This window comes from Bradysia coprophila, unplaced genomic scaffold (assembly GCF_014529535.1).
Source record: "Bradysia coprophila strain Holo2 unplaced genomic scaffold, BU_Bcop_v1 contig_232, whole genome shotgun sequence".
NCBI lineage: Eukaryota > Metazoa > Arthropoda > Insecta > Diptera > Sciaridae > Bradysia > Bradysia coprophila.
In genome coordinates, this window is record NW_023503493.1 from 13,795,782 (window position 1) to 13,811,876 (window position 16,095).

Consider the following 16,095-nt stretch of genomic DNA (forward strand, 5'->3'; position numbering starts at 1 on the left):
ATCCTAGAATCGAACAAAATTGAGGTCACCACGACCATTTATTTTCGTATCACAATAGCATGTGAATGATGATTTGACTCTTCATCACCTTGGAAGGGAAGAAAGTGAATACAGGGATTGAATGTTAACAAATCAATTTCAGTCACCCGAAATTTTTACAGATGTGTTTATTTACAATGATGAATTTGTACAATCGGTGATCAAGGAAGATTTATCAATTAGCCGTTTAAATAGAAAATTTCATTGATTTTTAAATTTTGAGGAATCGTTCCTGTAATTGCAGCGACGTTTCCACGCTGAATCGCCAAACTTATCTTTTAAATGAAAAATATTTTGCGTGAACATTTCCAGACTGAATTTACAATTGGGCTTATTTGTTAACAAATGATTTTGCTGGTTCACTAAAAGTTCCGAAAGTTTCTACAGCAAATGGTAAAAAATGGTAATTCTTCATTATTTCTTCATATAAATGTTCCTTCTTTGTACAAGCAAAGTTAGCTGCTGCACCAGCGTTTTTCGATGACATATATCATGTCCGGAGAGATAGCGGAGGACTTGACGCAGTCTAACTTCCGAAAAAGGAAAATTTTTTGAGACGAGAAAACCAAAATTTTACCAAAAAAATCTGCGTCGCATGAGGCAGATAAATTTTCTTGCAGGTCTGTTCCTGATAATCTGCTACTTTGCGACGCAGATTTTTTTGGTAAAATTTTGGTTGTTTACAGTCAAAATTATTTGGTAGATGATGAGAAAAACTAAGCCAGCGTGTTTGAACTAATTGGGTGGAAAATTTAATTTTTGCGTAACGATAACGAAGCTGAAAGCGTCAACTCTAGCGATATCATTCATTTTAGAAATTGTACCTCAAAGACTGCGTCACACTTTTCTCGAAGAGATTTTTGTTGGGGTCTATATAACTGGGAGCAATAGTGTCGACACAGGTCGCGTCCCATACCAAACTCTTTCCATTCATCCAAGGCGTGATTGTCATTCCATCCGGTCGTTTATTGTCTTTACGGATCAAACCCGGCGGTTCCAAAATAGAAGGAAAACATGATGTTACCAAGCCTTTCAAAATTAGATCGTTTAAGAGGATATGTCGGTAAAACGTGCCCGTCTTTTTAATGCAAGACAACCCGTGAGTGCCAAATGAATCCACAGGGTATCCACATATACAAGTGTACGGTTGGCATATGTGTGCTCCAATTCTCAATGAAGCCAAATCCAACAATGTACCCAAATGTGGCGATGGAAGCGCTTGTAACCAACCACCTCATTCTTTTTGTGTTACTGCTGAAATTCTTGCTCTAGTCTTAAGGTTTTTGAAACCGATTCAACAGTCTCATGGATGAATGGCAGATCCCATAACTCTTGCAAATTTCCGTTTACTGGGACTTTGGCGATTGGATGTAAAGTTTTCCAAAGATTCAATGCGTACTCGAAATCGTTGTAATTGATTATAATTGATTCAGGAAGTATTTCGTTAATCAAATCAAATGAGCTATTGAATGATGAAATGAATGCTGGTAACGCTTTATCCGAAATGAAATTTTCTTATCTAGGTGAAATAACAGCAGTGAAAAAGTGCTATTATTTCGCCGTCGGTAGATAAAATAGCGTATTCACCTCTGTCCAAATGTTTATTAAATAAACATGTGGACAGAGGTGAATAATCTACTAATGAATCACACATTGCAGTTGGGGAGTTTACTTTCCGGAATTTGGTCACTTCTTCAAACCTTAGTGCTGAAGAAGTGACCAAAAGTTTTGAAGATTGGGTTTAGGTTTATTTTTGGAGCTCGTGGTCGCATGTAATTAGTGGTTAGTTCGTCCACTCTATCTGTATTTGTTTTATTTTGAATGAAAACATTCCTGCGAATAGTCACCACGATACACTTCTCGCAGATTCTGCCCACCAACCCGTCACCAAAGAGTGCCGCAAAGGGTTAACTCTTCATGTTAGCAATGCGAAAATCCTTATTTGGTTGATGCGGTGTGAAAATGACGTTTTGTTGTCTTTCTGAGGAACGCTGAGAAAATAATCATGTTCTCCCCTAAAATGACGAATTCAGCCATATTGGCTGAATACCAAAACACGCTATTTATTGTGTTCACCTCGGGGAGAAAATAGGAAATTACACCTTGAGTGAATTGCGGCCAGAGCAAAGCAAAATTTCCTATTTTCTCCCCTTGGTTAACAAATAACTATTTGTTATGTTAATGTTGATATGTAGAGGCGATTTTTTTTTCTCCTCAGTCAACAGAAAAACTATAGCCCTGTAGCCTCACAGTTGGATAACGCCGATGATGTTAAAAGTATCACTAAAATAATTTCGAACAATGTGGAACCACTGACGTTATCGACCACCGTTGGAATAGGTTGACAATATCGAAACCTAAGAGTAATTATGCCTAGAGAGGAGGTATAATTACTCTTAGAAAAAACAACCATGTTCCAATTGATCTTTATGTAGATGCGGCACTGGTTTAAAGTACTTCGAAGGTACGAACATAATACAAACAAATTTGAATTTCCATGTTGTAGTAGAACAGCCAGAAGAAATTCAAAAATGTAAGAGCGCCATCTACATTTTGATTGATGTAAATACTCAGATGTTACCTTCTGTCACATTGCGCCTAGCAGAAAAATGTCATTTAAATAAATGTGTGTGTACGGCATGTTTATGAATCATTTGAAAATTGTGCGTTCTTAAAGTCGAAAAATTTATACTTAAGACATATTGTCCATAACTAGGAATACAGTGTAGTGCAACGACAAGATATTTTACCACTTTTCCGAATAAGAAAGTCTAGATAAATCTAGGGCAAAGTGACTTAATTTACATCAAGTGACGAAACAATTTTTATTCAAGAATTTTTTTTGTGTGTTTCCTTCAAGAACTTAAGCAGTGAAAATATTTATTATTTAAAGGTAATAGATAAAGCGACCTATACAATATATGGTGTATGAATCGTATGTATGTTCTGTGTGCACTTTTTATTCTCCTCGAATATAAGATATGAATTGGAACACCTTGAATATTGCTTCTGTTTGAAATAAACGGAGGAAGGGGTCACAATATAATAGCCACATCTATCGATATTATAAAGTCATGACTTCTGTCAGTCATTAATCAAGTTCTGTCTTGTGTTTCAAATAACCAAATGATGCGGTGACTTGCTCTTTGCTTCGAGTATATTGAGTTACGGATTATTTTTTTGTTAAATCCACTTTTTGTTTGTTGTGGTCGTTTGGCGGTGTCACTATCGGAATTTTAATATTTTGTGATTGCGCAACACATTCTCGATTCCTTTGCAACGATTTAAATGAAAAATCTTTTGTGGGAATTTGTCATAATTTAGCTGAAATTGATTGAAGTGATTAACAGGTGAGTATACGACTGAAGGTCCTCTTCTTCTCAATGAATTTCGTCACATTATGATAATCTAGTGTTAGTCTTCCATTCATCGTTCCATACAACGTTTTTCGACAAAGAATTTTCTAAAAAATAATGTTTCTACGCAAAGTGATCTTGATCTAGCTGATTGATTATCTATGTGTACCAAACAAACCAATAGAATTCATTGTGTTGATGTGTAAATACGAGTCAAGTACATAGTTTCTGTTAGCAAGTTTCGATCCATTAGCATAGGGAATTCCTCTTAGTATTATGCGAATTAATTCCAATTGAATCGTGCAAACGGCACTTTAAGTTAGACAACACTCTCAACCGAGAATATTTTAATTTCAGTGTGTTGGTTGGTTTAATTGATTGGTATACGAATAGTAGTTATTTATGCAACAAGATGCGAAATGGGTTTGTTTTTGTCACTAGATGTGAAGTTATCAAACGAGCGAAGCGAGTTTAATAACAACACATCCTGGGTGTTGCAGAACACATCTTATGGCGTAAAATACCTTTTTTAATGCAAAACATAGACAGAGGTATTGTTCGATAAAAATCTAGTCTTAGGATAGGATAAGTGGGAAATGTGCACCTAGACCACTATTGCCGATGCAGTATTGGTGACAGGGGTTCAAATTTTGGTTAAGGATTACTATTTACGTTTAAATGGTTGAAACTAAAGCTGGGAATAGGATAACCGAGGTAGACGGTACTCAAATATCAGTATCAGCTGTAATTTCATTTCAGTTTAGGTAATTCTAGAAAACAAGCCTGACTTGACTCGAACCTAGTTTCATTGAAACACCTGAAATTTTTTTTTTGAAAATTTCAGTTTACCTGAAACCTGACCTGACAGATTTGAATGAAACTAGGTTCGAGTCAGGTCAGGTTTCAGGTAAACTGAAATTTTCCGAAAAAAACTTCATGTAAATCTGTTTCAGGTCAGATAAAAATCGACTGAATCAGGTTCATTCAGGTCAAAACGGGTTCAGGTAAACGTGACCTGTTCCGAGCTTTATTCAAAACGATTGATAAAAAGCCGAAATCGAGTAATAAAAACTGTTTCCTACACAACCACCACCTAAAGCAATTGCATGAAAAAGTTCACTTTTCGCAACGGAATTGCATAAAAATATTTCAATCTGATTTGGCATTACACGGATTGTTTTTTCCAACATTTCTGTCTGATAAGCGTAATGAACTTATTGTATGTCCCATTATTATCTAACAAGTGAATTTTCTTTGCATTTGACTGTATACAAAGATGTTTGAGCTTTAGGTTGTGCTAAAATACACAGAACGATAACTGAAATACACATTTTCAACGAAGATAAACGTAATTTTAATGTTGAAAATGTTGAACGATATATAGGCTTGACTTGAGTAGAAAAAACACCTTCCTCCTTTTAATCAAAAACAATGACGATCGAATGGAAGACGTTATATGAAAATGATTGTCGTCGTTATATCGTTACATATGCGTTGCTCGTTTCAGTTAAATTTCCATAAAAAATATTTTGAGTTTGAGTGATCCAGTGGATTTTGCAAAATCATCAAAAACTTTCTACTTTATCAACGAAAAAATTGATTTTGTAAACATCCAACTTCTTGCTATTTCTAAGCAAATAAATTCATTTTACAACAGATTCAGTTCTGTTGCAAAGCATATTTATATGAAACGTGCACACATCCGCAATCAGTTTACACAGAACGTTTTGTAGATTTTTCAAGATCAATTAATTTGCATCATAAGAAAATTCCTTGTTTGACCCCTGGTATCATTGCGCTAATTAATTTAAAAAAACGAATTTGGTAACTGGAATCTTCTGGTGCAGGGATAAGAACCGACAATTTCAATCCAAGTCATTCAGTCCACATATCGATACTATAAAATAGACTTGTATGTATCCTGATGTTGTTCTGATGTGGGAACTCGGGTAAAATGAGTTGGTTGTTAATTATCCGTTGTGATAGTTCTCTAACAGAATGACACCTTAGGCTTATTTATTGGGAAAATTATCGCATAAAGATCAAGAATAAAGGCGGCAGTTGGGTACTATCAGACGTCAAAATTATTCTAACTCGAACTTGTTGTCGACGACATTCTAAACATAACCCATTTTCAATTTATATGAAACAACAGTAACGTCTATTGAAATTTCTATTCCTCTAAAAATAGTTCGTCATTTGTACCACGAAAAATAGTCGGTCAGTCATTAGTAAATATGTTTAAAATGTTATACATAACGCACACATCCAGCTCGACCATGCATTCTCACGTTTCTGAATAAATGAACGCGATATCGAATTTCGTAACACAAAAAAATTCTTGTCATGAAAAGCTACTTGACTACATTGGTTCTTCTAGAAATAATTTGTGTTTGATGATTCGTTTTGTCAACTCATTGCGATACGTAATATCGAAGGTCTTGGTGGTGTGCTGATAACAACATTTGTGATCCGGTTCGTTCTATGTCTTATCGACATAAATGATTCACATAGACAGATCGAGAAATAATTCACAATTGAAAAATGCACTGCGCCGCCATCCATCTAAATTTTGAGGGGAAGTGCAGAAAGGTTTTGAAAATAGTCTGTGCTGAACGACATATACTCGTTAGACGTAACGATGACCTAACATAAAAACGAAACAGTTGGTCAAATATTGACATTGAAAATGTTTGATTAAGCGTGATTTTAACCTTGATTGCGGTTACATTGATCGATTATAAATGATTGATTCAGAGAGAGAGAGAGAGAGAGAGAGTGGAATTAATTCGAGTTTAAATGTAAGTTTTTTACTCAACGCGTGGCGTAGATAATTTTAAACTTTGTTGGTAAACGATTCCAGATACAATTTTCTCATTTCCTATCGGATTTTCTCATCATTTTCCAATTTCCAATACTTTAAGTTTTCATGATTATTTTCTTATGATATTTTTCTAAGGCTTTCTGAGCGCCGATACTCTAAAGTAAAAAATTTGTTCATGCCATTTCTTCGGAATAAACACCATCAGAACAACTCTAAGTGCTAATTGCTCCTGGTCCAAATATTTTGTTAACAAATCGTTGGCTACGCTCGTATATTAACGTATGCTTATTATCATTAGAGGATAGTCATTTGACTAAAAGCATGACTAAAAGACTAAATCAATATTTTCACCTGTTAAATTACAATTGTATTCGTTGCACCCAGAAGTCAGGGGACATCCAAATCATCCAGTCAGCTTTTTTTTTCTTACATTTTGAGACTCGCCATCATGTCACGCACGGAAGAAAATTCGCATTTTCACGCTACATCCGCCTGAAGTAGTTGCAAAAGAAGTTGCAAAATTTGTTAAAGGAAAATGTTTTTTGCGAATACTTTTGCAACTACTTCAGAATGCTAGGAGTCGCCTGAAGTAGTCGCAAAAATAGTTGCAAAATTCGTAAAGGGAAAGTATTTTTTGAAACAACTTTCGCAACTACTTCAAAAGGCTGGGATATGGTCCCTGAGCACTGCGCGATTTCTCGCAATACAATACTGGAAGTAAATAATTTCTTTGTGCACATCTAACAACAGCTGGTGAACGTTGTACAAGTTTGTTTAGTTTGTGTTTATCTTGTTGTTCTCTTTATGAGCGTGTGTGAAACGGGTAAAAAACGATAAATACAGATCGTACTAACAATAAAGCAGACATCAGCTGAAAGAAATCCAGCTGGAGGTGCACAACGAAACTATTTATTGTAATTCAACCAATTTCAAAATTTGGTTGTTTGCCTGTTTGGAATTTCAGTCAAAACAGCGGAATGGTTTGAGAGGTACTCCTGATTCTTGTTTCTAAATTTGATTCCTACCCGAATTATTTAAGAGCTTCCGAGCGTACGCTGAAATTGTAGCCTACATTTCTGCGTTTCGAAATTTTTGATCGCTGATATCTTTTTACGAGAGCCCTTTTTGAAAAATGTACGACCACGTTTTCGAGTAAAAATATGTCAGCTTTGAATAAAAAATAAAATTGTCTGTGAAAGTTCCATGTGCTTTGAGAAAAGTGTACCTTTGATGCAAATTTGGGGCATCGGTACAGTTTTCTCAAAGCACATGAAACTTTCACAGACAATTTTATTTTTTATTCAAAGCTGACATATTTTTACTCGAAAACGTGGTCGTACATTTTTCAAAAAGGGCTCTCGTAAAAAGATATCAGCGATCAAAAATTTCGAAACGCAGAAATGTAGGCTACAATTTCAGCGTAGGCTCGGAACCTCTTAAGCGAGTGAGGATCAGACTTTTTAGGTGTCACTCAAATAGTGACCAATATCTCCAAAACAACGTGCGTACTATATGAATGACTCCTTAAATGATTTAACGGAACACTGAATTTGTGGGGATGTCAAACAAAATGTTTTCTACTCGCCACACTCATCAAGTCTAATCGGGACTCAATGAATTCTTATCGCTTCCTCCGTAATTGTTTACCTGGGGAACATCAGTCAGTTGCTTATTTTGTCGATAATCAATTTGGAATAAGTAAGGAAATTCCATAAATCTGTTCCGAAATAATTATACTTCTTATCACGACGGTTTGTGTACGTTTCATGATTAAAAAAATGGAACAGAAAGTAATTTAGATAAAGTTTTGATGGAATAAGTCAAATTAGTGTTAACTATTTACCGGTTCAAGCACACACGTGAACGAATGCTACACCTATACGAAAATGAAATTTTTGCCTTTATTTTGGATTTACTTACACGTGTGCACACTCATATACCTACAGTACACAGTTATTCGTTTGATTTCATCTATTGTACCTATAGGTTGTCGGTACACCGACGGAGTATTTGTATTACCTTGACTCGATCAATTTTCCGTTACACAGCAATTTGTATACAATTTTCCAACATTTTCAGAACGACAACAACGAAGAAAAATGGGTCTACTTACCGAAGGCAGTCCGCTAAGTTGGGAAGAAACAAAGAAACTATCCAAGCATGTTCAACAACATGGAATCGAACAATTCATTCATTTGTATGAACGATTGCGTGACCGACAAGGCGATATCCTTAAATGGGGTGACGAGGTAAATTATGGCTGTCATTTATTGGTTTTATTGTAGACTGGTCGTCGTTTGTTTATAAATTCTATATTGTTTCGCGGCGTAACGTTACTTTCCATTTCGAAACTGGTTGGAATATTTATTTGATGAGTTTGTGTACCGGGGGTATGTTTATATGTGATTCACTGTAAGCAAATGATTTTTTATTACGTATGTGGGGACTGGTATACGCGGTTCTGGAATCAAAACGAGTAGTAGATTTATTACGTAGTCAATTACCCCCGTTCATGGTCATATATTGCATAAGGTCCGGTGGAAGGAAATTTAATTTTTAATTCCACAGAATGTTCTGAAAATAATATCTATTGATGTCTTCGTTGTGGTCACTTAGAAATAAAAATTAAAGTTAGGTGGAGAACATGCATCAAGAAAATATTCGAATACCATCAACCATTTCCCGGTAAATCGGGAGAAGGGTTCACATTTACAATGCCTTTCTCGGAAGGACTCTTACTTCTTCTATTTTCACTATTTTTGTACCATTTTAAGCTCTCAAAATAATCGAGGGTGACTTGAGCAGTTTGTTTGATCAATTTTAACAACTTCGAAAATCGCCCCTTTTAGTCTCATTCACAGCTTAATCTTTGTGTATGATCACTTTGTCGAATTCGACTGCTTTCGAGCAGTTTACACGAAATTTCGGGGTATCGTAAACTTTGAAGGGTAGAGCTGCTCTTCCACTAACCAGCCAAGGTTAATGAAAGATGTAGAGAAATGGTTTGTTGTAGTAGCTGTACCTTCAAAGTTCATGATACCCCAAAATTTCGTTCAAACTGTGCGGAAAAGGTTAGTCTCGTGAAGCTACGAATTTGGCTTGATCTGGATTTACAAGTCGTTAAAATCGATCCACCCTATTGGCAGTGTCGATTCGACACTCTTTTTCGTTGCAGTAACGCCTTAAATAAAACAGACGACTGACACAGTCGGACTGACATTGAAATCTTGTGGCTACCTCATTGTAACAAAATCCACAATTCCAGGTCGAATATATCTTGGTGAAGTTTGACGATGAAAATAAAACGGCTCAGGTATCACTACGGGCTGAGGATGTTCTGGCAAAGTTGAACGAAAAAGAAATGGCCGATCCGAATGGTAAGAATAAAGTCCTTTAACGCTAGATCACATTGTATGCATTCATTCGTCAATTTCAGGCGTCAAATCGCTATGGCGTCCAGAATACGGGGCTTATATGGTAACGATGACCTTAGTTCCTAAAACATTGTTCATTCGACTAATTTATCTAATTTTTAGGTGGAAGGAACACCTGGAAAGCCATACGGTGGTCTACTAGCACATTTTAACGTCGTCGAAGCGAATATGAGATACCGGCGTCAAGAAGTAACCGCACTACTGCCACCTGGCGAAACTGTTATGTCCATTACCAGTTTTCCGCGATTAGGCACAATTGGCTTTACTCATCCTCGGTACCTGACAACACCAGATGACGAAAACTCGTCGGCAAGGTCACTCTACTTTCCCGACGAAGCCATCTATCCCGGTCATCCGAGATTCAAAACACTCACACGAAACATACGACAGCGACGTGGAGAGAAGGTGGACATTAATTTGAAAGTGTTCAAAGATGAAAACACCCAACTGCCCGTTGAAGGCAGTCCTGCTGATAAACCAGATGCTGTGCATTTGGATGCTATGGGTTTCGGTATGGGCTGTTGTTGTCTACAATTAACGTTTCAGGTAAGAGAGTTTCTGGAACCGATTTCCGACTAATTAACTGAACGATTGCATTCCCTGCCAGGCCTGTAACATAACCGAAGCACGTATATTGTACGATCAATTGACACCACTGTGTCCCATCATGTTGGCCTTTTCAGCTGCATCGCCAATACATCGTGGTTACTTAACTGAGTCGGATTGTCGATGGTCAGTGATCAGCGCGTCGGTAGACTGTCGCACGAAAGAAGAACGTGGCGAAGTGCCACTGAAAGAAAATCAATTCCGCATCAACAAGTCGCGTTACGATTCGATCGACTCGTATCTATCACCAGACGGCGAACGATACAACGATGTTCCATTGATATACGACGAATCGAACTATCAACGACTACGTGACGGCGGCATTGACCATTTGTTGGCCCAACACATTGCTCATTTGTTTATTCGGGATTCGGTGTCGCTGTTCAGCGAAAAAGTCAATCAAAACGACAAAGAGGACACTGACCACTTTGAGAACATCCAGAGCACAAATTGGCAAACGATGCGATTCAAACCACCGCCACCGAACTCAACGATCGGCTGGCGAGTCGAATTTCGTCCATGCGAAATACAATTAACCGATTTCGAGAATGCGGCCATCGTGTGCTTCATCGTACTGCTAACACGGGTGATACTGTCGTACAAATTGAACTTTTTGATTCCGATCAGCAAAGTGGACGACAATATGCAACGGGCACAGCAACGGGACGCGGCTCGTACGCAAAAGTTTTGGTTTCGCAAGGACATAACTGGCAAAGCACCATCGGCAACAACGAATGGCGACACAAATGGCGCAGAATCGACGAATGGTGTCGATAGCGATGCATCCGCCGAGTATGAATTGATGACAATCGATCAAATTATCAACGGGAAAGGATCGTTCCCCGGACTGGTTCCGTTGATAAACAGTTACTTATCGTCGATGGACGTGGATGCTGACACGCATTGTACGATCCGGCAATACTTGAAATTGATTCAACAGAGAGCGTCCGGCAAATTGCTGACCATGGCTTCGTGGATTCGAAATGAGGTGTTGACCCACCCAGAATACAAGTAAGTTTTCTGTTCAGACCAAGTCGTTGCAATGAGTTGAACTCAATCCCATGTTTTCTCTTGCCTAACAGGAAAGATTCCATCGTTAGCGAAATCATCAATTATGATCTATTGAAGAAGGCCAAGGACATTCAGGAAGGTCATATTCCGTGTCCGGAATTGTTGGGAACATGTAACACAACCCGAACTACTGATAGCATTCCGCCAGCTATTGTGAAGCATTTGAAGTGCACATGAAACATTCAACAAAAAACAGTTTGGCATTGGATCTGCATCCTGTTTGAAGCACATTTCTCTGTTAACACATTCGTACCGTTGATACGTAGTATGGTTTAGTTGTAGTTCTTGGCGGTGTATAATTTATTGCATTTACTAGAATTTTATGAGAGAAGAAAACAAAACATTTTTAAATAAAGAAACTTTAACCAGTGTTGTTCTTATTGACATACAAAACTATATATATGGATGGGTGGGACGTATATGACCTAAAGTAGAGTGCCGCAAATTTTTGATACTTTCTATTCAAAACGAATATTTATAAAATTAAACGAAAAACAAAACAGAAAAACTTCAAACTTGTTCTTCATTCAATTTTCAATGAAAATTTTGTTATCAAATAAAATTGATTTTATTAACCGAAAACGAATTTTACTAATCTCCGTACCAGATAGCGTATTGGAACGATGCAAAAGGATGAATGAGAATGGATTTTATATCTTACAGTTAACTTTCCGAGGATCTCGAGGATCTCGAGGATCAAGCCGTAAGCAATGAGAATTTACAATGGAGCACTGGAGATTCGGTAAAATGGTAAGCGACCCACAAGTCAGAAAATCTTTTAAAGCGAAGACACCATCTGCCTTGTAGTATAAAATTGTATGGATAACTTTTGATTAAGCTTTGAAGTCTGACCTATTTGACCATATTTCAAGATAGTTTGCTTGATTGAAAGCCGAAATTTGTTTAGAGTCCGGATGTCCTTCAGTGAGTAAAAACTGTCCATTCAATCACGTCCGTATTAGTCGAGGGGCCACAGAACATTCTGTGTCCACTAGAGCGGCGCAAAATGTCTTGACGGTTTCTGGTAGAGTTCGATGCCCTGATTACGAAAAGCTCGGGTGCCAGGCTGGATTCCTGATCGTTTTCGAGAAAAGAGGGGGGGAAGTACAGGGTGCAGCACTTTCGTTTTCGAGTTTTTACGACCAGATAAAAAAACATATCTAGTCATATTATTATTGGAATCGATAGAGAATTAAATTTCCTACATTATAGAACTTTTTCCGAATTTTCAAACATCACAGGGTGATTGTAAAATGTCACCAAAGTCAAAAAATATTTTCGAGTACCGATTTTTTCACTGTTTTTTTCATTTTTGAACCTGAAAAAATGATTTTAGGCAGAATAAATGTTCTACGATTTTGATGCCCGGAAAATTCTATATCGATTAAACGTGTTTCACATTAGTTAGCGGCCACAGGGTGCTTCCGAACACACAAAATGTAGTAGTGACACCTAGAGTAAAAAATTTTTATCCTTCACAAAATGTTCACATTTTTCATTTAGGTGTTCCCTCATAACTTAGTTTTTATGATCAATCATGTAATAGACTACATAAAGCAATCCACAGGGTGAGTCTAAAAAAAATTTTAATTACGAAAATTTATAATACAATCGTTAAACCGAACTGGTGTCACTACTACGTTTTGTGTGTTCGGAAGCACCCTGTGGCCGCTAACTAATGTGAAACACGTTTAATCGATATAGAATTTTCCGGGCATCAAAATCGTAGAACATTTATTCTGCCTAATCTATAAATCGAATCCAATTTGAATTTAACATCGATTCTCGCAGTAATTGTAATAAATATGCATGCCTTGATTATACCTTGAAACCTCGTTCATCAATTGATGTCAACTCCAAGAACAGGCAAAGCAACAGATTTTGCCCTTTATTTGGTATGAATCGTCCCTAACGCAGTGGTATCATTACCAACATAAAAAACTGAATTTATATGAGAATATTGAACTACTGCGTCGTGGATGCCACTTGTTAAAATTTTGTTCTTGTGCCTGTTCTTAAAAACCGATTTTCAGAAACTTTTTTTTCCTGAAAGCCAGAATTATTCGTAATTTTGGAGACCCATATTGAGACCATCCGACCAATAGTTCGGAATAGTTGGTCGAAAAACCAGAAAATGTCGATAAACAAGGACAGCCCATGACCATAACTTCAGTCAAACCAATTTTTTCATTACCGAAATAAACCCTGATAGAGATTAATTATCAATGGAGACTGATTGTTTTTTGTCGGTAGCACTTTCGCTCGATAAATGACGAAGCAGGTCAATCTGACAGGACGAGAATTTTTCAAAAACCAAAATGTACCTCTAAACTGCACTTTAAAAAAAGTTACCCTGCTGATGTTTAAACACATTTCATAGGAGCTGATTCCGAATTTTTTTTAAAGGCCGATGCTATTCGGCACCGGTGTCAAATAGCATGCACTGTGTTGTGTGGCTATTTGACACCGGATGCGAATAGCCAATCAACACAGTGCATGCTATTTGACACCGGTGTCGAATAGCCAGACAACACAGTGCGTGCTATTTGCATCCGGTGTCGATTAGCCACACAACACAGTAGATGCTAATTGACACTAGTGTCGATTAGCCAGACAACACAGCTGATGCTATTCGACACCCACCTTTGGGAGCCAGAAATAAATTTCGCGCGCGCGAAATTTATTTCTGGCTCCCAAAGGTGGGTGTCGAATAGCATCAGCTGTGTTGTCTGGCTAATCTAGACTATATATTTTGTTTTCTAAAAAAATCACAGGTTAACTAGAAACGAAAACTTTATTTGTTTAATAAGTGCTTTTCCCTAGCTGTAGATAAAGTATTTGAGTTTTTTTAACACTTCGCAAAGTTCATCAAACCACCATTTTTGATTTCTCTCACTTTTTCAGATGCATATCTTCGCATTGCATTTTTGAAATTGTGATAAAAAGATATCTAAATCACATTGGCGTCAAATTTTAACATTTCTAGCGTAACTTTATAGGAGAGACCTAATCATTAAGAACAGATACAGTATAGCTTCTAATTTTAACAGACTTTACTCATTAAATTATTTTTAATATAAGATCAGAAACACAAGCATATGGGATCCTAGTTTTAGACCACATACTTTTAAGGAATAAAAATTTAAACCTGACAAGAATTTATGTGATTTTGGGTCATGAACGATCAAGAAGGCTGCATTATAATACACATTGCAATGTGATGTAACGCGTTGAATGAAATCGAGTAGTCAATGCTTAGTATATACGCTTCAACAATACGTTCGGTATAATTGTGTGACTCTATACAAGGCTGTATACTTTGGGGAGGTCACGCAGACCGCCATTTTATTAGATATGCGGGAACACACCTTTTCCATACAAACAAATTCACCAAAATTAAATTTGTATGGCGTAGTGAATTTTTTGTATAAAACGTGGTGTGTAACCCGCGTATCTGCATCTGCGTGACCTCCCCAAAGTATACAGCCTTGACTCTATAGCCGTTTATAAAAATTTAGCCTTCGTTGAAGGTAATAGATTCTTTAGCGTGCGAAAAAAAGTTGGTATCGCACTGCGTGCGAAAAAAAAGTTCATATTGCACTGTGTCCGGGAATACAGTGAAATAAGTACCTTCAAAACGACATTAAATGGATGCATGGAAAGGTGATGATTATGGACCGGAATTGCGAAAAAAATTTTAAATTCTTAGAATTCGTTATTTTGTTGGAACTGTAAGACTGATATGCATTGAAAATAATAAATGTTGGGAATTACGGGTTGAGCCTGGCATTGAAGATGTTTTGGTATGTTTCATTATTTCACTGATGATTTGGATCTGGTTGTGAATTTATAATTTCGGAAATCGTAAACCGTATTGGAATGAAATTAAATTTGAAAAGAAAAATTTGGTTCACGGGTGGGGACCGAACCCACAACCTTCAACTTGCCGGGCTGATGCTCTATCCATTGGGCCACCGTGGACATCTTCTTTTCAACTCTAATTTTGAACCGTTCTTTCAAATGCTACGTCACAGCTCATATCGTGTGTTGCACACAAGCTGATCAATTGTCGAACTTTTCTACAACACACACATACTCAACATGTAACGCTGTCGCTTTCCATACATACGAACATTTACTGTCTCCCGGCAAGTTGAAGGTTGTGGGTTCGGTCCCCACCCGTGAACCAAATTTTTCTTTTCAAATTTAATTTCATTCCAATACGGTTTACGATTTCTGATAATTATTGTACCAGTTCTAGTTACTTTAACTAACCATTAGTCAAAATTATAATTTCGCTATATTTCGATCCAGGTTTAGAACAATCATCAGACGGGGAACCAATATGATTTCGCTATTTCTTGAGTGCAAAATTGTTTTATTCTTTGATTTTTAATTTTCAGTTTTCTCTATACACTGAGAATATTTTTTACAATTGTCGGAAACTCCAATTAGAAATTCAGAATGTAATTATTTGAAAAGAGAACAACAACAACGGATCTCCAACGTTCAGAGCACCAACAATTTTTAGCTAATATGTCAATTTATCATCGTTACTAATATCGACCCCTCTTGACCTTCTTACACGAAATACCAACATTGCGGAAACCACAACCTATTGACATCAATATTTGAATTTCACATTTAATAGTAATTTTAACCATTGCGTATATTTAAAACCAAACAAATGAGTGCGTCTGGTGTCAATTAGCATGTACTGTGTTGTTGGGCTATTCGACACCGGTGTCAAATAGCATACACTGTG

The 16,095-nt window shown here is 37.0% G+C and overlaps 3 protein-coding genes across 6 annotated transcripts in view; 1 reads left to right on the forward strand and 2 right to left on the reverse strand.

Annotated features, from left to right (window-relative positions):
* LOC119077216 (odorant receptor 43a-like) overlaps positions 1–16,095 on the reverse strand; it is a 456,342-nt gene that overhangs the window by 40,382 nt on the left and 399,865 nt on the right. The window lies entirely within an intron of this gene.
* The window catches only part of LOC119076842 (putative odorant receptor 71a), a 439,431-nt gene that overhangs the window by 24,718 nt on the left and 398,618 nt on the right, over positions 1–16,095 (reverse strand). The window lies entirely within an intron of this gene.
* Positions 2,651–11,666, forward strand: LOC119076823 (glutamate--cysteine ligase). 4 transcript variants are annotated; one of them, XM_037183818.1, is made up of 7 exons: positions 2,651–3,389; positions 8,299–8,468; positions 9,485–9,596; positions 9,656–9,696; positions 9,756–10,199; positions 10,261–11,270; positions 11,342–11,666. In XM_037183818.1, exons 2-7 carry the CDS (start codon positions 8,319–8,321, stop codon positions 11,505–11,507), a joined length of 1,923 nt encoding a protein of 640 aa, XP_037039713.1. In that variant the 5' UTR covers positions 2,651–3,389; positions 8,299–8,318; the 3' UTR covers positions 11,508–11,666. The 4 variants fall into 4 exon arrangements, with proteins under 4 accessions (XP_037039713.1, XP_037039712.1, XP_037039714.1 ...); XM_037183817.1 differs by having other exon boundaries at positions 2,651–2,932; XM_037183819.1 differs by having other exon boundaries at positions 2,651–2,825.

Excerpts from the sequence above, each read along its gene's own strand:
- LOC119076823 (XM_037183818.1), top strand. The coding sequence starts at position 8,319 with ATGGGTCTACTTACCGAAGGCAGTCCGCTAAGTTGGGAAGAAACAAAG. Across the intron at positions 10,200-10,260 it reads GTCTACAATTAACGTTTCAG|GCCTGTAACATAACCGAAGC; the intron begins GTAAGAGAGTTT and ends ATTCCCTGCCAG. Across the intron at positions 11,271-11,341 it reads TTGACCCACCCAGAATACAA|GAAAGATTCCATCGTTAGCG; the intron begins GTAAGTTTTCTG and ends CTTGCCTAACAG.